The sequence below is a fragment of the Pezoporus flaviventris genome, unplaced genomic scaffold (genome assembly GCF_033815535.1).
Source record: "Pezoporus flaviventris isolate CSIRO_AGI_PZ_B2104156 unplaced genomic scaffold, CSIRO_AGI_Pfla_v1 ptg000025l, whole genome shotgun sequence".
Taxonomy (NCBI): Eukaryota; Metazoa; Chordata; class Aves; order Psittaciformes; family Psittacidae; genus Pezoporus; species Pezoporus flaviventris.
Window position 1 is genome coordinate 6,513,388 of NW_026892573.1, and position 27,581 is coordinate 6,540,968.

The window sequence follows — 27,581 nt, forward strand, 5'->3', positions numbered from 1 at the left end:
ACATCTCTGATAAGATTTTTCTAGTCACAGCCACTATGTGTGACCCAGTTTGCAGAATGATCACCCTTGCAGTCTTTTCCTTGTGTTGCACCTATAAGTCTTCCTTCTGCATTCCTTCTCTCATCTGCTACACTTGTGTCTGCTCACTGAAGAGCATGTACTGTCTTCTTTTCCTTCCAGACTTACTTTTTAAACTCCTCTAGGTCTCATTGAAGGGTCAGACAAATGTAAATACCATCACATAGGAGCTAGGGGGATCAAGGATCAAGCTGAGGGCAAGGAATAGAAGGGCTGCTTGCAATGACAGCTTGCCACTAGCTCAGCTTAGCTGCTGTGTCAGGCTGTGTGTACACTGTGATCTGACCAAAGTCAACAGCATGATCTTTTATATACATCTGCATGAGTAGGAAACCAGTGCTGCTGTGATTGATCTTTCTCTGTAGTGCTTCCAATTTCTTGTCCTTTGTATCTATAGGAACGGAGCTAGATCTGGCACAGCACTCAGGCAGAGAAACTCAAGGCAATACAGCTTCAGTGCTTCCTTTTTTTTTTTTTTTTTTCCCCCCACAACCTCGATAATGTTAGCAGCCTTCAAAGTGCTACTTCCAGGACTTTCTACACAGTATCTGATAAGCATGGATCATGCCTGTGTTGCACCTCAGCTGCTTAGATAAAAAAGATGTTTAAAACAGACTGATTTATTGGTGTGTGCCCATGCATTGCTGTAAGGGGAACCTACAACTTTAACCCCTGCTAGACCACATACAAGTGTAGCTGCAGCCTCTTTATATGCTAGCTGTCCTGATGTTCGTGTCTTAAGTGGGAATGCTGGGCTGACTTATCTGCCTCTGCCAGCCATGGGCCCTTTGTGCTAACCCAACGGGATAGCTGAGTTGGGCAAGCTGTGCCTGCCTGCAAGCAGAGCAGCCTGATGGCTTCTTGGCACCTCAGGTGCCTCGTGCAAAGGAGGGCAAGTTGTCCTTCAATGAGATTGAGAAAGGTATTGCTGCTAGTCCCCCTTACACAAGATCCTGTGAATCAAATCCCAGGACTAGTGGTATGGTGTGAAGAAAATGAAGAGCAAAAAAACCTCTTTGCTTTCATCAAAAATCAGCATTAGAAATATTTTTTTTCTTACCAGAAGTGGGAGAGAAAGGAATGTGGTGTTCCTGGTAGAAAACTTCCCGAACATCACCAATGACAGGCCTGTTACCTGACCGTAAATAGCTGATGGTGGAAGATGAGTTCTGCAGATATGGTGTTTAGTTCTACATTGCTAGTTTCAAAATAGAGTTCCATGATGTTGGACAATGTAATACACAGAAAATCTCCTGTGCAAAGTCATTTACTAAGTTATAAAACCTATGACATTTCAGACTTCGCTAAGCATAAAAGAACGCCGTACCTGTTTCATTAAACTTGCATTAAAAAATTAATCCATTATAGGGAAAGCCTAGCAGTTGCTCTTATTCACAGTTTACTCAACTTGAACTACTGCTCATCAACACTTTTCTTTAAATTGCTGAGAAGATATAGCTATTCATCTGTTTCAATATGATTTCCGGTAGCAACACAAAGATTGCATGCAAGCTGGAATTAAGCCTTTTAACAAATCCAAAACGTGCTGTGATTAGTGGAAATTTGTGGGGAATACTATCTTAATAACCCATCAAAAAGCTTTGTCAAAAGTCACCTGACATTGTGGCACCACTGTTGTTGTGGTGATTTCCTCTTCAGCTAGGAGCTGTTCCAAACAGCGGTGTCAAGAATTGCTCTCTGAACTAGTAGGCCACTGAATTTGCAAAACCCAAGAGCTCCACATCAGACATGAATAACTAGCAGTTGTAGATGTGAAGTTTGGACAGAAGTTTAAGCTCAGGGCCTATATTTTAGGTGCCTCTACTGAGATCATATTGTAATTATAAAAGACAAGTTTTTAATGGATACTATGATACTGTTATGTGAAAAGACCTACCTCTAACACCCTTTTTCTCTTTGAACCAGTGCTGTTTCTTGTTGTGACTGTTAAACTCGCTATCATCTCTCCTGCTTTTCAGAAACTGAGTTATTTCCTCGCGGCAATTCTGTCTTCCTTGTCCTTGTAGCACTCAGTGGCTGAACTTCCTGGAGCCGGGAAGGCTTTGGTTTAATGTCAGCCACTGATCACAACACAGGGTAACCGAGTGAAATGTAATGGCCTGTAAAATACAGGTCATGGGTGATGACGTACAAGGCCTTTTTTAGCTTTGAACTCTGTAAACCCTGTGGAAGCATGAGGCCTCGCTCCTCTCCCACCCCTGGGCTCGGCTTTGCAAAGCTGTGGAAGAGAGGGGGAGAATAAACCAAAACCAACACCCTCACCCACTCAGAAATGTTATTCTATTGAAAACTGATCATCATCCTGTCTGTGGTTTTCTGCTACACATCACACCTCTGAGGATGTCTCTTTGGCAGACTGTCCCCGAGGGCCATGCACATGTGTAAGCCAGCCCGTGTGTGAGAAATGAGTCACAGAAAGGCCTTCTGCAGGGCAGATGCTTCCCAGGGCCCAGCTCAGTGGCAACAGCCACTGCAGCTTTTAATTTTCAAACGAGGCCTGCTGCCCGAGCACATGCATGCTTGCCTGCACATGTGCATGGTGGTTTCACGCCACCCAACCACAAATTGCCGGCACAGTTAGCATGGTGAGCAGCTGCAGCGGATTTCAGGAGAAGGGGCCAAAGTAGGTGGTGGGCAGACCTCCTGGGCTAGGCTTTAAAAGGGAACGCTGAGGGTAATGTTGTGACAAGAAATAGTGTGGCCAGCAGGGCCAGGGCAGTGATCATCCCCTGTACTCAGCACTGCTAGGCTGCAACTCAAATACTGTGTTCAGTTCTGGGCCCCTCACTACAAGAAAGACATTGAGGTGCTGGAGCAGGTCCAGAGAAGGGCAAAGAAGTTGGTGAAGGGTCTGGAGCACAAGTGTGATGAGGAATGGCTGAGGGAACTGGGGAGGTTTAGTCTGGAGAAGGCTCAGTCGGGAACTTGTTGCTCTCTACAGCTACCTGAAAGGTGGATTGAATGAGAAGGTAGCTGGTCTCTTCTCCCAAGTAACAAATGATTGGACAAGAGGTAATGGCCTCAAGCTGCCCTAGCGGAGTTTAGATTGGAAAAATTTCTTCACTGAAAGGGTGCTCAGGTGTTGGAACAGGCTGCCCAGGGGAGTGGTGGAATCACTGTCCCTGGAAGTGTTCAAAAACCGTGTAGATGAGGCCTTTAGTGACATGGTTTAGTGGTGGCCTTGGCAGTGCTGGGGTAATGGTTGGACTTGATGATCTTAAAGGTCTTTTCCAACCTAGGTAATTCTATGATTCTAAGAAACCAGGGAGGGCCAGGGCCTTGGCATTTGCACCTGAAGCAGGACGAGGCCGGGGGTGCGCTGCGTGCCGCCGCTAGGTGGCGCCGCAGTGCCCACCCCCCGCGCAGCCCGGGGGCGAGGTGTCGGTGAAACCTGGGGGGGGGGGGAAGAGGGCGGTGTGGGTCGGAGCATGCGCAGTCGGCGCGCCTCTTCCAGGCTGTTCGTCTCCGCCTCCTGCCTGAGCCGCTGCTCCCCCTTTCCGTCACGGCGGCGGTGCCGCCACTACAGCGGGCGGGAGGAGGAGGAGGAGGAAGAGAGGGAGGGAGGCAGGCAGGCGGGTCCGACGGCCCTCTCGGGTACCCCCAGCGGCGAGGCGGGCGAGGGGAAAGATGGCGACGCTGGGAGGCGAGTCGCAGCCCTTCCCCGCCACGGCTCTGGCGGCGGCAACGGCCGGGGTGGGCGGCGGCGGGTCGCTGGGCTTGCAGGCGCCGCTGAACCGCGGTCTGGAGCGGGCGCTGGAGGAGGCGGCGCACTCGGGGGGGCTCAACCTGAGCGGCAGGAAGCTGAAGGAATTCCCGCGCAGCACCGCCGCCCTCAGCCACGATCTCTCCGATACGGTGCGAGCAGGTGAGGCCAGGGGAGGAACTGGGGGCGCGGGGGGGGGGGGGGGCGGCCGACATCTGCTTGCGGGGCGGGACGGGAGGGGAAGGTGGTTTTAATCGCCGGGGACCCGCTTTCTCCCTCCCCGCCCCCTCAGTCATCCTAGTGTCTTCTGTCTCCCTGTGAGGGACACGCTTCCCCCCTCCCCACCCTTGCACCCGACCTCCGTGTCATGAGGCATTCGCCTTCCCCACGGGACGTTACTACACGGACACCGAGCCCCCTCCCAGCTCTCCGTGGACCCTATGCTTTCTTTATTCCCCACCCCTCCCCCGCCTTGGTGTGTGAGGTAGGTGTTTGCTCCCATATGGCTGGATTCCTCCATCCCCCCCGCGTTTGGTGAGGCAGAGGTGGCTCTCCCAAGGCACGTTGGAGGAATGTCCGTGTTCATGTGTAGGGAAAATTCTTGCTCGCACCTGTCTCCTTCTCCCTCTGGGGAATGTGCGTCTCTGTGCCACCCTTCCCTGATCACTGAGGTTTGAGGTGGCAGACAGCCCACCTTGGCATCTGTAGCAGGAGGAATTCATACGTGTGTTGAGGTGGATACCTGCTTTTGCCACCTGACTGCTTGTAGGTGAACCCATCTGGCATGGAGGGGATAGAAGTTGATAATGTAACCACATTAAGACTCATGGTTCTCTGAACATGTAGATGGTGCTCACCTATAGGTGAGACATATTCATAGGAACACTTCTGTTCTGCAGCTACCCCAGGTAGTGTGCTGCCTTTCACAAATGACACTTGTTCAGTACTGGGGTTGACATCCACTCTTGTATCCTTACAGTCAGATAAGTTCTCGCTCGGTATGCATTGTAATCTTCCAAAACAACTGTGGAGAGAAAGCCCTGTCTTCACAGGCACTGTACATATTCTACAGTGGGGAACACCATCATTACATAAATCTGCAGAGGGGACAGGCCTGACAACTGGGCAGGCAAGAGTGGTGAGGGAAGGTATATCCAGTCTGCATTTACCCTGCCCTCACATCCTCTTTTCAACATGAAAAAAGGCACACTTGCTTCTCATCTAAGGAGACAGACCCCTGAGGAAGGTTATATCCGTTTTCTTGTCCCTGTTTGTGCCAGGGGTTGGAACCTAATCCACTCTTTAAATAGTGCCACTATTTTTACTAACAGTAAAAACCTGCACTAGAAGAATATATTAGTGTATTCCGAAGATCTTTAGTGTACCGCCTCCGCATGCCCTTTTGTGTCCCCGTTTGCCTGCTGAAGATAGTTGTGTTGTAACAGCAGAGAGACAGACAAGTAGTCACTTGTTCTTGACCCACAAAACGGCAGGTGCTATACCTGTGTGCAATCATGTGATAACATGAACCTAAGTTCTCAACTGGTCCTGCCCATGAGGGTATTTGTGCCTCCTGGTATGTGGAGACGTATGTGCTGACTGCATGCTTGTATTTATCCCAGCTATAAGGAACAGAGTAATGTCTCACATGTGTAGTAGACATTGTATGTAATTGTCCTTTAGCGCTGTTGCTTATTTGCTTTTGTTGAATGGAGTTCACAGTGGTCCATGTGAACACCTGTATCATAGTATCAATAGAGGAGAAATAGGAAGGAAATGAAGGAAATCTGATGAATGAAACTGCCATTAATTGGTAGTATGTATTGCCATACTTGCCGCTGACCAGCTCAGTAGCAGATGTGAAAGGGGTAAGGCATGGTAGTGGAACTGTATGTGGTTTGGAAGAATGACTTTTAGCTTGGCTCCCCAGCAAGACATTTATTTCTTTTTTAAAAGTTACAGTCTAATGAAAACGTGCTGTGATGCAAAATAAATAGTTTGGAAATCCAGAAAGTAGCTTGTTTGGTTTACCCTAATATTGATCCAAATTGTTGTAAAACAAAACTATGTACTGGAAAAAACTTTGTTTGGCGACTATAACATGTTAGTGCTTGTATATAGTGTGTGGCCTGTACAAGCATGAGCTGTGAGTTGTATGCTTGTTACATGCTTACCTCTTCTAGTAATTTTTATGTTCAGAGGAGAGCTCAGGGAAAAAGTAGTGTTTGCTTTCAAGCATTAATGTGCTTTTGTCAGAGTTTTCATGGAAAGTATTCAATATGAAATTAAATGTAGAATGGGATTTTCGTTCTCCTTTTCTTTGGTATAAACAGCAGCATAGAGCAGTCCATGTCTCAATCTCATAACAACAGCAGCCCTTTTTTCAGAGTACGTTTTCGAGAGAACCATGTGTTAATCTGTATTTTTAACAGCATGTTGCAACTGTTTGATGGGAAATGTTTGCCTTGTGAGTTGTCCTGTGTTGATGCATTTCTGAAAAAGCTGTATTCCTTTTCACTTGCTACATTACATAAGTAGAATATATAAACAGAAGAGAGGCTTGGCTTAAGCCCAGGTTTCTGAAGCTCTTGGGGCAAACTCTTGATGGGAATTTTCTCTCTAGCTTCCTCTCCATAAATGTGCATAGTATAAACCCAGTACTTTCTTGTACTACTTGGGCTATGTCTTTGCAGTGAGTGGTTTTTTATTTATAGGTTTTGATGTGCTGACATGTGTGAAGCCCTGAAACTTTGGTGTTTGGGGTTGGGATAGCCTTTCACTGTTAAAGGGCTGGTTTTTTTTTTTTTTTTTTGTTGTTTGTTTGTTTTGTTTTTTTGGTATTTTTTTTCCCAATACACTGACATTGTATTTGAATTCAGAAAATAACAATCTACAGCTACTATCGAATAAAATATTAATAAGCTTGTTTTCTAGAAAAGTTTGGAGTGCTTTAGGTAGGCCTGAAGAAGACTAAAATGTTAAACTGTAAATTCTCTGTTCATGTGCTTATTTGTTCTTTTTTTCCCAGAATTTAGAAATCAGATTTTACATAGCATTTGATGCACTTATAAAAGGGATGTAGCTTGGTTGCCTTTAATAGCTGGGACTGAATAGTTTGACTTTTCTAGTTCTTATTGCACATTCCATTCTTGGCATGCTTTTTCTTTTGTGTCTTTACTTTGCATAAAACACATTTTACTTGTAGAGACATGATAGAATGCTTTTCCTCAGTCTTTGCAAGTTTTGCTCAAGAGCCTAATGACCCAGTCAGATGAACTTTCAGGCAGTGTCTTTGCACACAGAGGGGAGTTTGAATGGTGTGTGGTACTATAAGAAGAAAATAAAACCTCTATGTAAAGCATCCTGAGTTTAGTCAGATGTTTAAAACCACATCAGTGTGGATGCATTGCAAAAACCATTTCAAAAATAATAAATGCTATTCTTATCACTCTTATTACAGACTGAGTTATGCAGAAGACAGTGGCACAGTAATCACATAGTTCTTAAGTAATAGCATGCAATTATATTCCTCAAAACCACTGGGAATGCTGGAAGCATGTTAGTTTATAAAAGAGGAAGAAAAAAACCCAAAGCTGTTACTTAAATGTGTAACCATGGCTCCCTGCATCACTTCAGTTTCTTTCTGTAGACTTTGGCTGTTTTTCTGAAGACAGATGCTCTCAACCTTTACTAGTGAATACCTGTTCCACCCATTTTTATTGCGTGAGTTAGGCACATAAGGAAGGATTACTTGCTGCTGCTTCTGATGACATGAAAGTGAAGCAATATTTTTGTTTTCATCAAGTGTTAAGATTGTTTGAAAAGAAACACTAATTGAAGTACTTGATTGCTAGTTTGGACACTATGAAATTCTGAGAGGACACGTATTTATTTTTTTGGCTTTAGTATGCTCCCTAGATGAAGGATCTCCTACCTTCTGTGTTCTAAAATGTTTGTAAAAGGCAGTGCAGTGGTGCAGACACCTTAGCCTCGCAGCATCTTTGAAATAGTTGATTGGATTGTATAACCAGGGATTTGTTCTCAGAATTGTTGAGAAATTACAGCATCACCTGAACAACAGCCTGAGAACCTGTAGTTTTGGGGGGCACTTAGCCTGTGTTTTGATATATAAGTGCTCCCTATGGGATTATGTAAAGGGAAAAAGTAAAAAATTAATGAAGTTAGAAGTTGTCTTCCATCACAATTAAGTCCAGGAATGCATTTATTTGTACCCAGCAGTTTGAAGTTCTTTCTGCTTGTCTTTCTGAAAAAAATATTTCTTGTCTTGGGTTCAGGTGAGATCCATTCCTTTCAGTAAATAATAATAATAAAAAAATCTTCCTTCCTTTTTTTTTTCCTTCCCTTTTTATTAAATAAACACGTGTTTATTTAATAAAAAGTTTAACCAAGCCAAGTGCAGGGTCCTACGTCTGGGCAATCCCAGTCACAGCTACAGGTTGGGCAGAGAATTGATTCAGAGCAGCCCTGTGGAGAAGGACTTTGGGGTGTTGGTTGATGAGAAACTTAACATGAGGCAGCAGTGTGTGCTCATAGCCCAGAAGGCCAGCCGTGTCCTGGGCTGCATTAAAAGGAGTGTGACCAGCAGGTCGAAGGAGGTGATCCTGCCCCTTTACTCTGCTCTCGTGAGGCCTCACTTGGAGTATTGTGTACAGTTCTGGTGTCCTCAACATAAGAAGGACATGGGACTGTTGGAAGAAGTCCAGAGGAGGACCATGAGGATGATCAGGGGGCTGGAACACCTCCTGTATGAAGATAGGCTGAGAAAGTTGGGGCTGTTCAGCCTGGAGAAGAGAAGGCTGCATGGAAACCTCATAGCAGCCTTCCAGTATCTGAAGGAGGGCTATAGGGATGCTGGAGAGGGATTCTTCATTAGGGACTGTAGTGACAGGAGAAGGGGTAACGGGTTCAAACTTAAACAGGGGAAGTTTAGATTGGATATAAGGAAGAAGTCCTTTACTGTAAGGGCGGTGAGACACTGGAATGGGTTGCCCAGGGAAGTTGTGAATGCTCCATCCTTGGCAGTGTTCAAGGCCAGGTTGGACAGAGCCTTGGGTGACATGGTTTAGTGGGAGGTGCCCGTGCCCATGGCAGGGGGGTTGGAACTAGATGATCTTAAGGTCCTTTCCAGCCCTAACTATTCTATGATTCTGTGTCGCCAGGGCTCTGAGAAACCTGGTCTAGTTGAAGTCCCTGCTCATCGCAGGGGGTGTTGGACTTGATGGCCTTTAAAGGTCCCTTCCAACCCAAAGTATTCTATGATTCTATGTGTATTAGATTGCCATAATTTATCTCTGTGGTTTTCTCCAGCTCCTTTATTAATGTAATTCTTCCTTCACTTAGGAAGATTATCCTAATTATAGCAGTAGATGCGCAGTTGATTCCACTTATTATAAATGCAGGTTGCATTGGGAAGAATGTCACCGATACAGGCTAATTTGTGGTACTGCACAATTTCATGAACTGCCAATTGGACTATTGTTTAGAATTTGGTTATTATTTGGTCACTAGGGAAAAAAAAAGGATTTTATAGGCCCCTCTCCTTTTAAGAATATTCTCTGATAATTACTGCTTTGAATAGTTCATCATCTTGGATTTGTATTTTGATTACATTGTGGGTTTTTTAAATGAAGCTTCTTGAAAACCTTTCATTTTGCTAATTTTATCTAAACTCATATCAATAAAAGTAACATTTTTAGTTATGAAAAAAAATCCCAAACCTATATTTCTTCTCTATATGATATAGTCAGTCCCTTCATACAAGCTTCCTGTATTTATTTAAAGATTTCTAGCCTTACTTATTCTACCTCTTACACCAATAATATCCCAAGTATATTAGGACAAGGAGGGAGGAGGAAATATGTTTGTTTATCCTCACAAATGAATTATTACCTTGCACCCCAAAATTACGGGATGTAACTCTTTTTAGAGATTATTATATAATGTGTCTTTACAAGGCAAAAAAAAATGAAGACAAACCCACTTGTATTCATTATTATATATACAACACCACTTCATAATGTGGTCCATCTGGACACCTCTGTGTTAATATTTTTTTTTTGTCCTTTTTTTTTTTTTTGAATAAGCAGACTTTGTAAAAGAGCTCCAAACTAAATTAATTTCTTGGAAGCATAGGTGTGCTTAGCAGCTTATAACTGCAGAATACACTTACATGCCCCTTTGGCACTTTTTCTTCCCTAAGTCTGTCAGTGTTCTTGCTTGTGGGTCATCTAAACATCAAGGCTGTTAACTCCTGTTGGAAAGAGTCTATTAGTTCTTCTGCTGTATTGAGTCTAGTCAATTGTGCTTTTGAAAGTTACCTCTTTTGTCTGGAGATTTATGCCCCCATAGCTGAAATGCAGTCAGTGACTTTGCAGGTGCTGTTCAGCTCTTCTCAGAACAAAATGAAGTGAATTAGCTCAGAGTGCTTTTTGTTTCTTGAAACAAATTAGTATTCAATTGCCTGGTTACTGTGTCAGAATGTGGCTTGCATAGATTAATGGCTTTCTACCACTGACTGTGTTTGTCCATCTCCTTCCCCAGTGTGGTTTTATGTTGTTTGTTTCTTTTTTGGCTAGCTGGCTTTGTTCGTGGAGAAGTTTCAGAACTAGTGCAAGGGCAAGGAGGTAGGAGAGATGACAGCCTAGAAATCACATAATAGGAGGGAGGGTGAAACATCTCAATTTCAGCAGGAGTAACCTCAGCTGTTTATTGAACCTCCTCTACCCTTAAAGTTAACTTTCAGTTTAGGGTGGCCTTTTTTTCAACAGCTTTATGTAGAACTGCCAAAACCATGTTTGGCCATGCTGTGCATGTAAATGGATGAAAACTGACTGATTTTGTAGAAGTGTTGTCACTTTGTGTGTCTTTGTGTATTGGGTTTGTGTGGCAAGGTTTTGTCAGCAGGGGGCGACAGGGGTGGCTTCTGTGAGAAGCTGCCAAAAGCTTCCCCCATGTCTGCCAGCTCACAGACCTGCTGTTGACCAAGGCTGAACCCCTCAATGATGGGGATAGCACATCTGGGATAACATGTTTAAGAAGCATTTGGGGGAAACACTGTGCAACGGTGTTACCAGAGAGAGGAGTGAGTTCATTCTGCCTGCTTGATTGTTGCTGGCTCTGTTACTGAACTTCTACTAGATTTCTGAACATTCCCAAGCTGGTTATATCCCAAATTCACAATTAAAATCAATATGATTTAAAATTATTTAAGTGTCACTTCTGAAACCAGAGAGGTATCCGCAACATGTTCTCCGAGACCAGAATTATGAAAATAGCTACTTATCTCCTGGGTTGAAAACTAAAGAGCCAGAAATGTTATCACAGTATTCAGCATGCAAATCACTGTCAAAAGTGGAAATGGGAATTATGTTTCCTGACTGTTCTCTGCTGACCATAATTTGCAAGGTATAATGCACACATCAGAGTAGTTCTTTGGAAAAGTACTGAGGAGTTAAGCTTCTGGAAGAATAATTAATTTTCCCTAAATTTATGGGTAGATGTATCCTTGTGGGAGGAGTTCACTTCTAAAATTCTAAGGCTTCTCCCCAGCCTCTTTCCCCTAGGGGCATCTTGCTGGCCAGCTTGCCTTTTTATCCCTTTTCTACCTTGTATGGTGCAGAACACTATAATATCTGTAAACCTCTTAACTATTTAAAAATAGAAATTACAATAACAGTCTCTCATCCTATCCCAGTCCGCAGGGGAAATAGTTTTAAAGGAAAAAAAAAGAAAAGTCAAAACTTGTGAGTGAGGCGATGATCTTGGCAGAGCCAAAGGAGAGTTAGTTTTACATTTAATTTGGAGCCAGAGGTTTGCACTCACTTTTGAAGCTGCTTGGAATGTTTCATGTTCAGTTGAGCTTGTGGGAATTCTGGCCTCTTTACTTAAAAGCTAGCTGGTAACTTTCATGATGCCAGTGTGAGGTAACTTTTCTAGGCATGGTTAGAGGAGTTACTGGTAGTAGCTGGAGGTTTTGAGTATCACAGTAGAGTTCTTGAATTGATATTAATGAGAAGCAGAACAAGAACAAACAGCTGAGCACCATGTTAAGTGACCTGTGCTGCTGAATGGATAAGGTTTTTCTGTTGGTTTTCTGTATCTGGGTGATTTTATTCCTTATTGTGAGGTGCAGGAATTGTAATACTGAGTCTGGAGAATGAGAACTTCCACAGGTGGTTTGCTTTTTCTTGCTTTGGAAATATTCTTTGTAGAGTAGAAAGAATTATTTGTGCTGAAAACCAGGAAAATACGTCAGCAGATACGCCTGTTACCTTTTCTGTTTTTCAATAGATTAATGTATTGAAATACTTCAGTTGCTTCCATATATGAATTCCAAATGTTGTAAAGATTATAAATGTTTTGTGTCTCCCTACAATTGTTTCTACACTTTCTTGAAAATACTTTTTGAAGTACATGTTGCCAATATCAAAGTAGGCTTGAAACACCTGCTTTAAAAATAGAGCTTTTATTTCTTTCCAAAACTGCAGTGCTGTAAAATGCAACGTTGGTAACCAATGTAATGTCTTACTTTTGGATTTCACTATATAGAGTAGTTAGGCATTTTCTACTAATGCAGTCCTATAAATACTTCTTTCTGATAGAAGGAGGCACTGCTGGGACAGCTGACATTAATATGTGGGTGGAGGATTTAAGGTAGGTAACTTTTTGAATGAAACTAAATTCATTAAAAACCATCTTGGAAGTATATTTAAACATGGCACATGTCTTCTTTATACTGTAAATTATATTATAAAGTAGCATCTTTCAAAAGAAGCAGGGTAACAAGTGACAAATTCACTTTAATTTATTGTGTGTTTACAGATATGTCAGATTTTCTTAACATCTGAAGTCTGCATCTTTGGTTGTGTTATTTGTAGTGGCAGCACTACATTAGACATGCAAAAAGTAAAAATGAAAAGAGTTAGATGATAAATAAAAAATCTTCCACATCTAAACATGAAGAAAAGAGCATGCGTGATAAGTTGGATCTGTTGTTTTTGGTGAAGAGAGACAAATAGGTTCATAAAATGTGCAAAGATAAGTGAGGGGTAAAACTATTGACTACTTGACAGGTCATATCATTTCCATTGTTATATTACTGTATGTTGAATAGTGAGGCCTAGCAGAATTTATTCAATTCAGTCTTTTCCAGGCATGGCAAGTGTAGTAACAACAAAGCTGTGCATTTGTTTGGTAGGGAAGAAGGAAGAACATAGTGTCATTCATAAGTTACATAATTAAAAAATACAGACAGTGATGCGGATTTTGGGGGGGTCGTTTCTGATCCAAGGTGAAAGGAGATTTCTCTGCAGCTGGGGGGAAGGTGTCCTGGTTATTAAAGAGCAGCTGAGCTTGGTTAAGGGGAGAAGCTTAAACCCAGGTTTCCCATGCTTGTTGTGTGTTGTGTTGCTAGGGTTTGTTTTTACTTTTTTTTCTGGAGTTCATCCCACTTCAAGAAAACTTGTCTTTTGCTTTCCACCATGTGCAGTGTCATTTCCCTACTCGTTAAATTTTGCCTGTGATCCTTGTTCCAAGATTTGAATTGCAGTCTGGCTGAATGCCTACTCTTTGCCTTACCAGCCAGCTCAGATTGCTCTGCGTTAGTGACTTTTTTTTCTGGTTTTGTTTTGTTTTGTTTTTTTTTTAACCCTCACTCATACATGTCCTGTCACTTGCAAGTTTTACCAGAGGTGGTATTTTCCCCTTCTTAGTAATGTCGTTGAAGAAAGATGTATGACCAATATTCTTTTTTTGTTTTTGGGGGGGGGGAGGTCCATCTAAAATGTTTTATGTTTCCATACTTTGTCTTATTTTAAGACCTTATCAGTACTGGTACGTAGTTGTAAACAACACCAACATATTTTTTCATTATATATAATTCTTGATACTTTTTTTTTTAATCTTTCAGAGGAAAATGATGCAGTTTATTAGTTTCTGCACATTTTGACAAAGAGAATGCTTTATGGAGTTACAGATTTATTATAATGGATGTTTCCATTATCTGAATTTTCAAATTTGATGGAAAGCTATCATGTTAGTTTGGCAATGTGTAGTTTCATCCATTATTTTTCTGGGATTTTTTTGGGGGATGAAAGAGGCTGCTTTAAAAATATGACATATTTCTTCCCTGTCTTTGGAACTGCCCTCTTTATTTTTTTCATGTGCTTAATCAAATTCAACAGGAAAAGTGGAGACAATCTATTGCACGCTCTTCAAAAAAATCTTTGCATGTGGTATGGATGTTACGATTTGAATGAAAAAGATGAGCTAAAATAAAATATCAAATTCAATTTGCTAAAAATTTTGTAAGAGAATTTAGAAATAAGAGAGGCACTCATTGGAGTGAGTCCATAGCAGGGCCGCAAAGATGATCAGAAGGCTGGAACACCTTTCCTATGAAGACAGGCTGAGAGACTTGGGGTTGTTCAGCCTGGAGAAAAGAAGGCTCTGGGGAGACCTCTAGAGCAGCTTCCGGTGCCTAAAGGGGCTGACAAGAAATCTGGAGAGGGACTTTTTTCAAGGGCATGTAGTGACAGGGCAAGGGCAAATGGCTTTAATTTGAAAGAGGAGGGGTTTAGATTAGATATTAGGAGGAAGCCCTTTACTGTGAGGGTGGTGGGACACTGGACTCCGGCTGCCCCGTCCCTGGCAGTGTTCAAGGTCAGGTTGGACTGGGGTTTGAGTAAAGTCGTCTAGTGGAAGGTGTCCTCCTGCCCATGGCAGGTCAGGGGTGGGAATTAAATGGTCTTTGTCCCTTCCAACCCAAACCATTCTGTGTTTATGCTATTGCAGCTATTACTGCTATGTTAAAAAGTGCTGTGTGTAATTTTGATGTTCAGTCAACCTGTAAGTCACTTCTAAGGGTAGAGAAAGTAGTCTTTTGAATTTTTGTATTTTGATTAATGTAAAAGCCTTTTATAAAATTGAATTGAGTGTTAATATAATGACTTTGAGATGATTTCTAGTTCTAGTTGGTCCTATCGGAGACCTTGTTCTATGTTTCTGTTAAAAGTTACCTTGTAAACTTTGCTCTTTTCAGTGAATTATTTCATTGTTCTGTAATGATGCAGGTTATACCTGGTTTTACAGATTGGAAGAACTAAGGAACAGAAATTTTGAATGGCTTAATCCAGATCTCATAAGAGATAGAGGATAGAACTGTGGAAGGAATCCAGCTTTGGTTCTCTGACTTTTATTTTTGTCTCCAAAAGGACAGCATAAGATATTTTGAAGAATGGGTGTTGAGACATTTGAATTGAAGCTTTGTTCTGGAAGATGTTTGGATAGTATTAAAGACCTAAACCTTTAAGCTTTCATTAATGTTTTGAAGTCCTGAGAGTGATTCTAGATGGATTAACACAGAAACAAAGAGCTCATGTTATAGCAGCATCTGGCACAGAAGCATGATAGCATGATTCAGAAATACTCAGTCTCTAAAAGAATATCACTATAGATTTGCAATCACTTAAGAATCAAATAATATGAGAGTATTAACTTGAAACACCAGCATTTTGGCAGGAAGTGCTGTACACCTTCTGTCAGTTTTTGTATCCTTGTACATCCTTGTACATATAGGGGACCCAGATTCCTATAGCCCCGGAAGGAGTCAGGATAAAGGAGGAGTTTGCTTTGGTAGATGAGGATTGGGTTAGGGATCAGTTAAGTAATCTGGACATCTATAAATTGATGGGTCCGGATGGAATACACCTGCGGGTGCTGAGGGAGCTGGCAGAGGTCATTGCTGAGCCCCTCTCCATCATCTTTGGTAAGTCGTGGGAAACAGGTGAGGTGCCTGAGGATTGGAGGATGGCAAATGTCATGCCGGTCTATAAGAAGGGCAAGAAGGAGGACCCGGGTAATTATAGACTGGTCAGCCTTACCTCCATCCCTGGAAAGGTGATGGAACAACTTATTCTTGACACCATCTCTAGACATATCAAGGATGAGGGGGTCATTAAGAGCAGCCAACATGGCTTTACCAAGGGGAAGTCATGTTTGACCAACCTTATAGCCTTCTATGAGGAAGTAACTAGGTGGCTGGATGATGTAGAGCGGTAGATGTGTTTTTTCTTGATTTCAGTAAGGCATTTGATACTGTCTCCCACAGCATCCTCATAGATAAACTAAGGAAGTGTGGGTTTGATGATCAGGTAGTGAGGTGGATCAAGAACTGGTTGGAAGGAAGAATGCAGAGAGTTGTGGTTAATGGGGCAGAATCTAGCTGGAGGTCTGTGACTAGTGGAGTCCCTCAGGGGTCGGTGCTAGGACCAGTGCTGTTTAATATTTTCACCAGCGACCTGGATGAGGGAACTGAATGTACCCTCAGCAAATTTGCTGCTGATGTTAAACTGGGAGGAGTGGCTGACACACCAGAGGGCCGTGTTGCCATTCAGCGAGACCTGGACAGGCTGGAGAGTTGGGCGGGGAGAAACTTGATGAAATTCAACAAGGGCAAGTGTAGAGTCTTGCATCTGGGGAAGAACAACCCCATGTACCAGTACAGGTTGGGGGTTGACCTGCTGGACAGTAGCGAAGGGGAAAGGGACCTGGGGGTCCTGGTGGATAGGAGGATGACCATGAGCCAGCAATGTGCCCTTGTGGCCAAGAAGGCCAATGGCATCCTAGGGTGCATTAGAAAGGGTGTGGTTAGTAGGTTAAGAGAGGTTCTTCTCCCCCTCTACTCTACCTTGGTGAGGCCGCATCTGGATGATTGTGTCCAGCTCTGGGCCCCACAGTTCAAGAAGGACAGGAAATTGCTTGAAAGAGTCCAGCGCAGAGCTACAAAGGTGATTAAGGGAATGGAACATCTCCCTTATGAGGAGAGGCTGAGGGAGCTGGGACTCTTTAGGTTGGAGAAGAGGAGGCTGAGGGGTGACCTGATCAATGTTTACCAATATGTAAAGGGTGAGTGTCAGGATGATGGAGCTAGGTTTTTTTCAGTGATGTCCAGTGATAGGACAAGGGGCAGTGGGTGTAAACTGGAGCATAGGAGGTTCCATGTAAACATCAGGGAAATTTTCTTTACTGTGAGAGTGACAGAGCACTGGAACAGGTTGCCCAGGGGGTTGTGGAGTCTCCTACATGGGAGATATTCAAGGCCCGCCTGGACAAGTTCCTGTGTAGTGTACTCTAGGTTACCCTGCTCTTGCAGGAGAGTTGGACTAGATGGTCTTTTGAGGTCCCTTCCAACCCTTAGGATTCTGTGATTCTGTGATCTGGCTTCCTAGAGAACTGAAAAGGTTATTTTTGGCTTAGTGCCCAGGGCTAAAAATAGCTTCTGGAATCTTATAGCTCAGTTTGGTGTTGAACAGTTCTGTGCAGTAGTAACATAACTGCAATAACTGGTAGTCTCACTGAAGCATTTTAGTTATGCACTTAAATGTTAAGCTGTGGGAGACATGGCCATGTGATCCCTCCAACATCCAGTTTATCAGAAAAATTTAAGCCGTGTTTATCTATGAAGCAGTGGTAGCCGGAAAAAAAACCTCCAGGCTTTTCTACAAGTACTCGTTAAAGGGAAGTAAGAATGAGTATAAGGTTTAGCATCTGCAGGTAAAGCTTCTAAAATGAAGTAATAAATCCGTGTATTATTATGGAAATTAGTGAAGCACAAGCATTGCAGTTGAGACTATACATATGGGGAATAGAATGAGTCTGTGAAGTTCCCGTGTGTTTCTGTCCAGTATAATAGGATTTGTAGAAGTGGAGAAAAACCCACCCAACCAAACTCTTCCCCCAAGAAACAAGTACGCCAGTTACTATATGTGAATATGTGCTTATAATAAATGTAGGTTTCTGAACTATTTCTAGATAATTTGGATGATTACATAACTGGGAGTTTGGAACAGTCAGGAGAATATTGAGAGGCTAATTCTTTAAAGCTGAAAAATCTTACACTGGTGTAAGGGCTGAAAAGGAGACTTATGAAAAGGCTGCATATTTCTTCCCTCTACATCACTCCCAAATCTGTTAGCTGTTTCCCAAATTTTTTAGTTGGATCAATGAGAATAATGAATAGTGCTGTGGGGAAATCGTACTTTTCTGACTAGAATTTGTGTAAAGTGACAATTATATTCATTTTTTTTGTGGGTGAAGTCAACATGGACAAATTCTGTATGAGAAATCAGTGTTGCTCTAGGCATAGCTCAAATGTCTATAAAACGTTTGTTCTAAAATCTCCTGAGAAATCAGTCTTGGGTTTTTGTGTTCTAAATTTGCAGTGTAAGGTTTTGTTAATACAGTAGTCTGGAAATATGCCAAAATCAAATGAGTTCTGATCAACCTTGTGATCACACAAATTTAAGATGGCCAGACCAGTGAGTCACTGCTAATGTTTGAGAGCTATCTACTTCCAAAATTACTGTTTCTAAAAGACATTAATAAAAAACATTTATGTAAAAGAATCCTTCCAGATCAGCTCCTGTAACATACCTGTGCTCCGTCTGCAGGAATGTTGAGTTTTGCTTACCTGGATTAATCAGAAACTTTGCCAGTTGTCCTAAATACAGCCATCCCTCTAAAGCAGAATCTTTTATTTCCTGTTTTCATGGCTAACTAGTCTAAGCTGTTTACATTTCTTCCTTACAACCTCTAGCCAAATAGTTTTACAGAATGTTAGCTATTAAAAAATTCTTTTTGATATGTTACTTACTGAAGATAAACCACCTTCTCAGTTAAAAGTGTTTGAAGAAATTAGACTGTTTCAAAAAATTTTCCTTCCTTGTCTCTAACTAAACCATCTTATTTTTTCAATGTTCTCATCATAGAGAAATAAAAATATTTGCAGTTAGAAGGTATTCTGCTTGTAACTGATACAGCTGGGAAAAACCCACAGGTGTTTTGTGCTCAGTCTTAGTGCATTTATGTTATGTGACTGTGTATTAAATATTAAATGCATTATAGAGGAAAAAAAAATCACTTGCTCTATGCATAATATGGTCCTTTCAGTATGTTTCTAAGTCCTTTGATGCATGAGATAGGTAGAGCTTGAGTCAAGATGTGTGAAAGTGGGGACATATGCAGAAAGATATTTACTGAAGCATGGAGTAGTTGATCAGTCTTAACCCTAAGAGACTTTCATGTTGATACAGTTTGACCCTCTTCTTAATACTGGCCATAAACTTCCCTGTCTGAGTCTTTGTATCTAGATCAGAAATTTATGGCTCATATGTGCTGTCTTGATTTTGAAGTATGCCAGTGATAATAGTATGATTAATTATACATTTCCTTTGGAAATAAATGATGCACACCTTTTTGTATTTTAGCTTCAACTTCTGATCATTTGATCTTTTTCAGCAAATCCCCTGATCAGTGGATACAGTTTTGCAGTTGTTTATAAATTAATTTTTACCTTTGTCATTAATGAGGTAAGAGCTTTGGTTAATGAGAGATAATTCCTATTACTCTAATTTAAGATGCTACTGCAGTTGTCCATTTAGCTTTCTGCTGAAAGGTACTGCCCATCTAAGTAGGGTGACAAGACTAAATGGGGATGAAGGTGGATTTAAATTAACAGGGCACGCCCTGAGTTGTGTTGTGGAGGAGCTGTCACTTGTTTCTGCTGTCCCTGTTCTTGGGAAGGTAACCACCAACAGGCGAGTGGAGAGCGGAGTTGAGGCTGCTACAGTCTTACATTGCCATAGTCAATGTTGTAAGGGCTTGTGAATCATTCCTGAACAGACAAACCTTTGGTGTTCTGCTGTGAAATATGATTTCAGATCCCAAATCTTGTAATTTCATGAATCCTCGTAGGTTTTGTTTGTTTGTTTTCTTTGGGTTGTTTTTTTGTTTTTTCTTTTTTTTGGTGCTTTAACCTTTTTATTGTCTTTCAGTTACTAACAACTTGAACTTGCTGTTACTTATAGCACCATTAACATCAATCACTGGCAGATTTTATCAGCAATGGCTTTGTGTGCTTGAATGGAGAGTCTCAAAAATCTTGACTGATGTTGGGTTGTGAAGAAATGCATCTGAAAATTCCCATACCAGATGACTTCCTTGGGGATATTGGTCAGTTTCTCTGAGTAGATGTCAGGTTAACACTCTGCAGCCAAATCAAAATGGCTGATGTTCTGGTATGAACAAATCAAAAAGGCTCTTCAAGTAGGCAGTATATTCCCAGGAGATTGTAGAATATGATTTGTTTCATTAGTGTACAAGTTTTAGCTCATGACGGTGGGGTTTTTTAAAGATACCAAAGTAGTCTTTTCCTTGCAGCAATTTTACACTTGTGCCTCCTTTGGTATTTTGCTATATGAATTATGGACATAAAAATGAAGGTTATTTCTAATGTTGCAAAAGGTTTTAAATCAAATACAGGAAAAGTTGCTTTTTAATTAAGAATTATTCCTTGAGTAGCCGTTCAAGAATAGATTGCTTGACAATTCTGTTTATAGAAACAGGATGTTTTGGTTTTATGAATTGTGGATTTCTTGGGAACTCATTTTGAAAAAGTGTTTGACTGCCTCCACCCTTGGTGGAATGCAGATGACATCAGATTTTTTTATGTACTGGTGCTACGGCCAGCCAGTACATAAAGACCAGCTTGAGAAGTGTCAGTGACATAAAAGGAATTGCATGCTAAACAGCCTTACTATTTAAGGTGAATTGGTGGTATTGATTTCCAGGTGAAATCAATGGTGATATGGTGATCGTATCTAAGGCAATAAAAATAGGTGGGTTGGATTTTTACGTATAACATTTTAAGTATTCTAAATTACTGCAGTGTAGATTCCACTTTAGATAATTTTGTGATCTTCCTAGAACATCCCTGTTCAGCTGCATTTCTTGTCTGGCAAAGCTGTGTTCTTCACTTCTTCTGGATCTCTTATCTGTGGTTTTCTTTAACGTGATAATTTTGGTGCAAATGTCATTTTATTTTAGTGGTAACTCTTCCCTTTGGAAACTTATGGTTAAGATCATATAACAACTTCAAAATCTAGCTTCTTTAAAGTAGCTTTAAAGAAGCTACTTTTCTGAGTATTTGTAAATTAAAAAGGTAAGTGTCAGTTAATATAATAAGGCCTTGTTCTAACTTTTTATCTAAATTGTATGGGAGCATAGGGTAGCTCAGGGTGGAAAGGACCCCTGGAGGTCATCTAGACCAACTACCTGTGCAAAGCTGTGTCAAGTATGAGCTTGTTCAGTCTGTTCTTGCCAGCTGAGGCATATTTCGTTTAGCTGAGGCATTCCTAATCATCTTGATGTCCCAGGTATTTCTCCTGTTGTGAATACCCAACATTTTCGTGGTAAAAGAATACGCAAGGTGATTAGATTTTGTTTACAACCTTGCTTTGCATCTATGCAAAATAGAATGTTCAGACACCTTTTTTCTGCTGATGTATTTGCCTATAAACCTACTTGTGGAGTTTTGCTCCAATTGCGTATTGACATAAATTCTGACATGCATTGCATCTATTACCAAATGCAGACTCTCATTGCTAGTCTGTGCAGGGAATACTGGAGAAAGGACTTAGGTTAATGCATTTTGAAAGCACTTTTACAGTTTTAAAGAGAATATGGTGGTCTTGGTTATCATTTTAAACTATTCTGGGTACGTTGGGGGTTCTCCATTTGAAAGATGTTAATGGGGAACTTGTAGCACTTGGGATTGAAATGCTTAGTAAGAACGGTAGGAGACAAATTTGTTTAGGTTGAGATACTGTTTTGTTTAGTTCCTCCCTCCACCTCGCCCTTTAAGTTCTGATTGCAACTGTGGAATGCCTGTGTTATAAAATAACTGTTTAAGTGGTATGATAGTAAGTTTTGCTTATTTGTTCTGGGTTAACCCCAGTAAGCAGCTGAGCCTCGTGCAGCTGCTCGCTCTTTCACTCCTTCCCAGTGAGATGGAGAATTGGAAGAGTAAAAGTGTGAAAACTTGTGGGTTGAGATAAGGACAGTTTAATAGGTAAAGAAAAAGCTGCATGTGCAAGTGAAGCAAAGCAAGTTGTGATGTGGGTTTTGGTTTGTTTGGTTTTTATTGTTTTTTTTTCAGGGTGGGAGGATTTTTTGGGAGGTTTTTTTGTTTGTTTGTTTGCTTGCTTTTAATTTGCCAGTTGATGCACAAATGCAGGTAGAGTGAAAGGTAGGCATAACTGAAGTTACTGGCAAAGTCCCTTCTGACTGATGAATCTGGGATTTTCCCTGTTCTGAATTTCGGAAACAAATGATACTTTATAGGGCTACATTATAGCAGTGCAAGGTAGCTTAGTGTATTCTTTTATCTGCATAAACCTCAGCCCAGGTTTATTCAACCTGTTTTCTTGGCAAGGTCTCCTGTAACCCTGCTGTGTTTAGCCTGCTGTCAGCGCCTGAGCTTAGTTCAAAAGGAGTTTCAGTATGTCTGTGTCACTATGGTTATTGTAGTAGTGTGTCTATACAGTGTGACTTAGCAATTGGAGCTGTTACAAGAAGTATTCTTGCACACTAGCTAGTATGTAGTCTATCCTGTTATACCTCCTTTTTAATTCTTACTTTCAGACTGTTTTGGGGAAACTGTAGTGCTGTATCAGCAGTAATGTAAATAATATGAGGGGAATTTGTTCTTATGTTCCAGTATCTGATTGTTAGAAAATTATCTTCTGATATTTATATTGACTGCAATATATATTTTCATTGTATGCATTGTTGCTACTGTGTAACTTCATTAAATATGGTTTTAGTAGGTGAAAGTTTTCCTCTCCTCCCCCACCCAACTGGAGGAACAGAGTATGATAGAAGACAAATACTTGTTTTTCTTAGGTTTCTTCTCTTTAGTTTCTCTAGCAAATCACCAGAAACTGTAGCAGTTAAAAGCAAGACAGTTAAAACCTGTTCTCTGAATTTAATCAGATTAAAATCTGCAGGAGAACTTATCTGTGACAAGATGGTACCAGACTACTTTTATGAGTCAGCTATATATTAGTATAAAATGGTTTAGTAATGAAATACTTGAAGGCTATGCAGCATCACTATTCTTATGTGGAATTTTGTTTTGCTGTTGTATGATACCATTCGCTTGAAGAGCAGTAACATTTAATCAAGTGGTGTCTTAGAATGTAATTCTCTCAAACCTCTCTTCCATTAATAGAATTTTCTACTCTTTAATGCGGTTACTGATACATTTTCTACCTCAAAATATTAATGCAACATCTAAAAGTATTTCTATTTTTTTATTGTCATTTATTGTCATAATATCCATGAAAGGCTATAAACTTTGAGCAGTAGATTTCAGTCTGAGAAGTGAGAACCTTCATGTTATAAATGGAGAAGTTGATGAATGGAACAGGCAGCAGATACACTTTCTCACTAGCAAGTTTCCAAATAATGTTTCATTTGAATTCAAATTCAGTTGTCCGTATAAACGTAATAAGCTGTAAGTTTGAATAGAAAAGGAAGTACAGCGAGGATAGCAATTTAATTTATATCCTTCATTGCAATACATCAGTGTTTTCCTTGGGGGATTGATTGCTCAGTGTTCCTTAGTTTTCATTTAAAATGTTTGTCAGTCAGTATACCTGGCAGTAAATTAACTGGAGGAAATGTTTATACAGGATCATTTGACTGTACCATCTGCAGTGGTTTTTGGGACTTTTCACTGGATTTCCACTGTGGTAGTAGGTAGTTTTTAGATAGCTTTTTTTCTTAAAAAACAAAAAAAGCGTTTGCTCTTGGAATCACATAAAACTACTGTGTAAACACTGAAGTACAGATACACCTTTAGCCATTTTTACAGCAGTTTACTAATTTGGAGAAAGTTATGTAGCATGTATCTGTTGTTTTGCACAGTAGGTTTAGTAGTTAACTTGGAATGGCACAATCAATACATCTGTATTATATGTGAGGAGTAAGATGAGATGGCAAGGCTAAATCTTAGGATATGTTTGGAAATGTATCTTCCCTTTTTTTTTCATCCCTTTTTTGCTTTACTCTCTGTTTAACAATAATAAAACTAGTTAACTAGAAGAAGACTCAAGTCTTACTGCAAATATCTACTGGGCTTCCTCTGACACTGAGGAAGGATGAAGGGAAAAGAAAATTGAGCCCACCTCTTTATGCAGAAAAACGAATTCTGAGGTGTAACCTTTTGAAAAGAGAGCTCTCTAAGAACTTCCCTTTTTTAGTTGTGCAAGACAGTGGATCTGTAATTTGGAATTGTTATTTAATAGAGAAAAGTCTACAAAAATGTCATTACCTTGCCTTGATTTCATTTATTTTGTTTTCAGTGGCCTATGTTACTTTTAACTAAAACTTGTAAAAACAGTTTTTAATACCAAACAGTAACTTTCAGCTCCTAACTGAAGGACATTGCATTGCACAAATAAATACCTTCTTACTTGTGACAGAAGCTAGTAATTTAGGACTATCTGGAAAAATATTTTGCAATTTTTATGTACCTTTGCTGTGTGGAGTGATCTGTAATTGTGTACCTGATATCTTGCCTCAAGTGAATGAGATGTGTATGAAAATCAAAGATGAACTAGTTCAAGTTAACGAAACAACCTTATGTGGGATACCACAGTCCCAATATTTCTCTGACCAATGATTTACAATATTACATATTTCTAGCAAATGACAAGTGTTGTTGTGTAATCATATTTCCCAGAATACTAATTTTAATTTCAGAATAAATGAATTGGCCTCTTTGTGCTTGGATTTTTGTTTTAGTGAAAGCTTACTTTGCCAGGACTAGTTGAGTCAAAATTTCTGAAGCTTGTCAGGTAAGTATTCCTTGTTTTGGTGAGACCACTGAATGTGTTTCTTATGTGCTTGTAAGACTTTGATGGAAACTTAATTTATAGATCACTGTTACTTTTTTATCCTTGATCTGTATGTGTGTATGTATATATATATGTAGGTATATCTTACTCAAGCATAGGCTTTCTAAGCCTTTGTAGGGTAAGTAGGGTACTTATTTGCCAGATAAAGCCACAGTTAAGGCATAAGAATATATTTCCTTAACAAACTACTCCCTGGCGTAACTATCCACATAGAAACACGTTTGTTTTTAGTTTCATAATTATATGCAGGCAAAATATTTCAAATTATATTGGCTATTGAAATTACTGCTTACAGAGTTTTGTATAAATCAGTTTCTTAAACAAGGATGCACTTGAATAAAGAGCTGCCTGAGTCTTGTGCATTGTGTTCTCTCGTTTGCAGGGGTGTTCAAGCACTTGCCCATAGACATGTGGGAGAATTATGTATGCACATATACACACTTCAGGCGTATAGACTTAAAATTTGGATTTTCATTTTCTTGTAGCTGTGATGAAAAAAAAAAAGAACATTTTTATGTCCATAATTTGAGCAGTAGATGTCTTTCTAGTGTAGTCGTGGGAGCTTTTCAGGATCAGTTTTAAGAACAGCTTGTGATTTATGCAGAATTATTCAAATAAGTTACATATATATTTAATTCTGGACTTGGTTGTTAACTCAGAATACATACTTATGGAAGTATGTTATTTTTACAGTAATTTCTGCATGGTCACATTTTTATGTGTGTGTATATATCTCTCTGTATATTCCACTAGCAGAATTCTGTCCTGTTAAGTCAGACCGGGAGCAGAATAAGGCTGTTAGTGCTGCCTGTGTTTGTGTGAATGCTCTGTGTATGTCAACATTGTCTATGTAGCCAGTTGTGTATATATGCATGTATGTGCTTCTGCCTACTGGGAATGCATTTTCCACCTGACTGCTGGTTGGACCTACCTGCATGGAGTTGAAGTAGCTTAGCTTCTCTCAGGTTGTCCAATCTGATGGATACTTTCCCTTAGTACCTCTTCATTATGGTATATTGATTGTGATGTTTCAACATCAATGCTTTCTTAAGGTCTCTTAATACGGAAATTGGAGAATATTGATTATAGATACAAGTATTTGATGGATCTTCTGTATCAGCATTTACTTAAAAAACCCAAGTCTTCTGAAGGAAGCGAATGAAATTAGCATCTTGCATAGACACCCAACACTTGTAAAATACAAATTCAGGCATAGGTGAGCATGTTGACATGGAAAATTACTCAGTGTGAAGAGACTTTGATTTTGCTAACTTCTGTTACCCATTCACTTTGAAGTGGTACATTTTATTAAATACAAAGTAATGTTGAGTCTTCAGCAGTACAGCACTGTTTTCAGTAAGCAGGAAACATGAGCATGAATTCACTGTTGTGTTATAAAGCAGAAGAAAAACAATGTCACTTGAATATGTGACATTCTTTTCACCATCACTACAGTGTTTTAAAGTTAGATTGTGTATTTGTGACAGAATATACAAGAGAAAAGTTCTGCCTTTCCAGGGCTGTCCCTGAGTTATGTAACATTCAGTATCTGTCTTTTTAAGTATAATTTAACAAAGGATCACAGTATCACACAGTATCACAGTATGTTAGAGATTGGAAGGGACCTCGAAAGATCATCTAGTCCAATCCCCCTGCCGGAGCAGGAACACCTAGATAATGTTACACAGGAATGCGTCCAGGCGGGTTTTGAATGTCTCCAGGGAAGGAGACTCCACAACCTCCCTGGGCAGCCTGTTCCAGTGTTCCGTCACCCTCACTGAGAAGAAGTTTCTTCTCAAGTTTAAGTGGAACCTCTTGTGTTCCAGTTTGTACCCATTACCCCTTGTCCTATCATTGTTTGCCACCGAGTAGAGCCTGGCTCCGTCCTCGTGACACTCCCCCTTTATATATTTATAGACACTGATAAGGTCACCCCTCAGTCTCCTCTTCTCCAAACTATAGAGACCCAGCTCCCTCAGTCTTCCCTCATAAGGGAGATGCTCCACTCCCTTAATCATCTTAGTTGCCCTGCGCTGGACTCTCTCCAGCAGCTCCCTGTCCTTCTTGAACTGAGGGGCCCAGAACTGGACACAATACTCCAGATGCGGTCTCACCAGGGCAGAGTAGAGGGGAAGGAGGACCTCTCTCGACCTACTAACCACCGCCCTTCTAATACACCCCAGGATGCCATTGGCCTTCTTAGCCACAAGGGCACAGTGTTGGCTCATGGTCATCCTGTCGTCCACTAGGACCCCCAGGTCCCTCTCCCCTACACTGCTCTCTAACAGGTCATTCCCCAACCTATACTGGAACCTGGGGTTGTTCCTGCCCAGATGCAGGACTCTACACTTTCCCTTGTTATATTTCATCAAGTTACTCCCTGCCCAACTCTCCAGCCTATCCAGGTCTCGCTGGATGGCAGCACAGCCTTCTGGCGTGTCAGCCACTCCTCCCAGCTTAGTGTCATCAGCAAACTTGCTGATAGTACACTCAATTCCCTCATCTAAATCATTGATGAATATATTAAATAATACCGGTCCCAGTACTGACCCTTGAGGCACTCCACTAGTCACAGGCCTCCAACTAGACTCAGCCCCATAGACTACAACTCTCTGGCTTCTCTCCTTCAGCCAGTTCGCAGTCCACCTCACTACCTGATCATCCAGTCCACACTTCCTCATTTTAGCCGTGAGGATGCTGTGGGAGACTGTGTCAAATGCTTTGCTGAAGTCAAGGTAGACCACATCCACCGCTCTGCCATCATCCATCCACTGTGTTATTTCCTCATAAAAGGCTAAGAGATTGGTCAAACATGATTTCCCCCTGGTGAAGCCATGTTGACTGCCCCTCATAACCTTCTTATCCTTGATATGCCTTAAGATGGTACCAAGGATAAGGTGTTCCATCACTTTCCCAGGGATGGAGGTGAGGCTGACTGGCCTATAGTTACCCGGGTCCTCCTTCTTGCCCTTTTTGAAGACTGGAGTGACATTTGCTTTCCT

At 41.0% G+C, this 27,581-nt stretch overlaps 1 protein-coding gene across 9 annotated transcripts in view; it reads left to right on the forward strand.

Moving 5' to 3' along the window:
* The first annotated feature begins 3,533 nt into the window (after positions 1–3,533).
* Positions 3,534–27,581, forward strand: part of LRCH1 (leucine rich repeats and calponin homology domain containing 1) — a 122,212-nt gene continuing 98,164 nt past the window's right edge. For 3 of the 9 annotated variants that reach the window (XR_009744115.1, XR_009744117.1, XR_009744119.1), the window contains exon 1: positions 3,535–3,964. Coding sequence is in view for 3 of the 9 variants with exons in the window: in XM_061457345.1 (XP_061313329.1) it covers positions 3,727–3,964 (238 nt within the window). In the remaining 6 variants the exon portion in view is untranslated. Of the gene's footprint in view, positions 3,965–27,581 lie in introns of all 9 variants that reach the window. The other 6 variants (XR_009744118.1, XM_061457345.1, XM_061457346.1 and 3 more) reach the window with 3 other exon arrangements.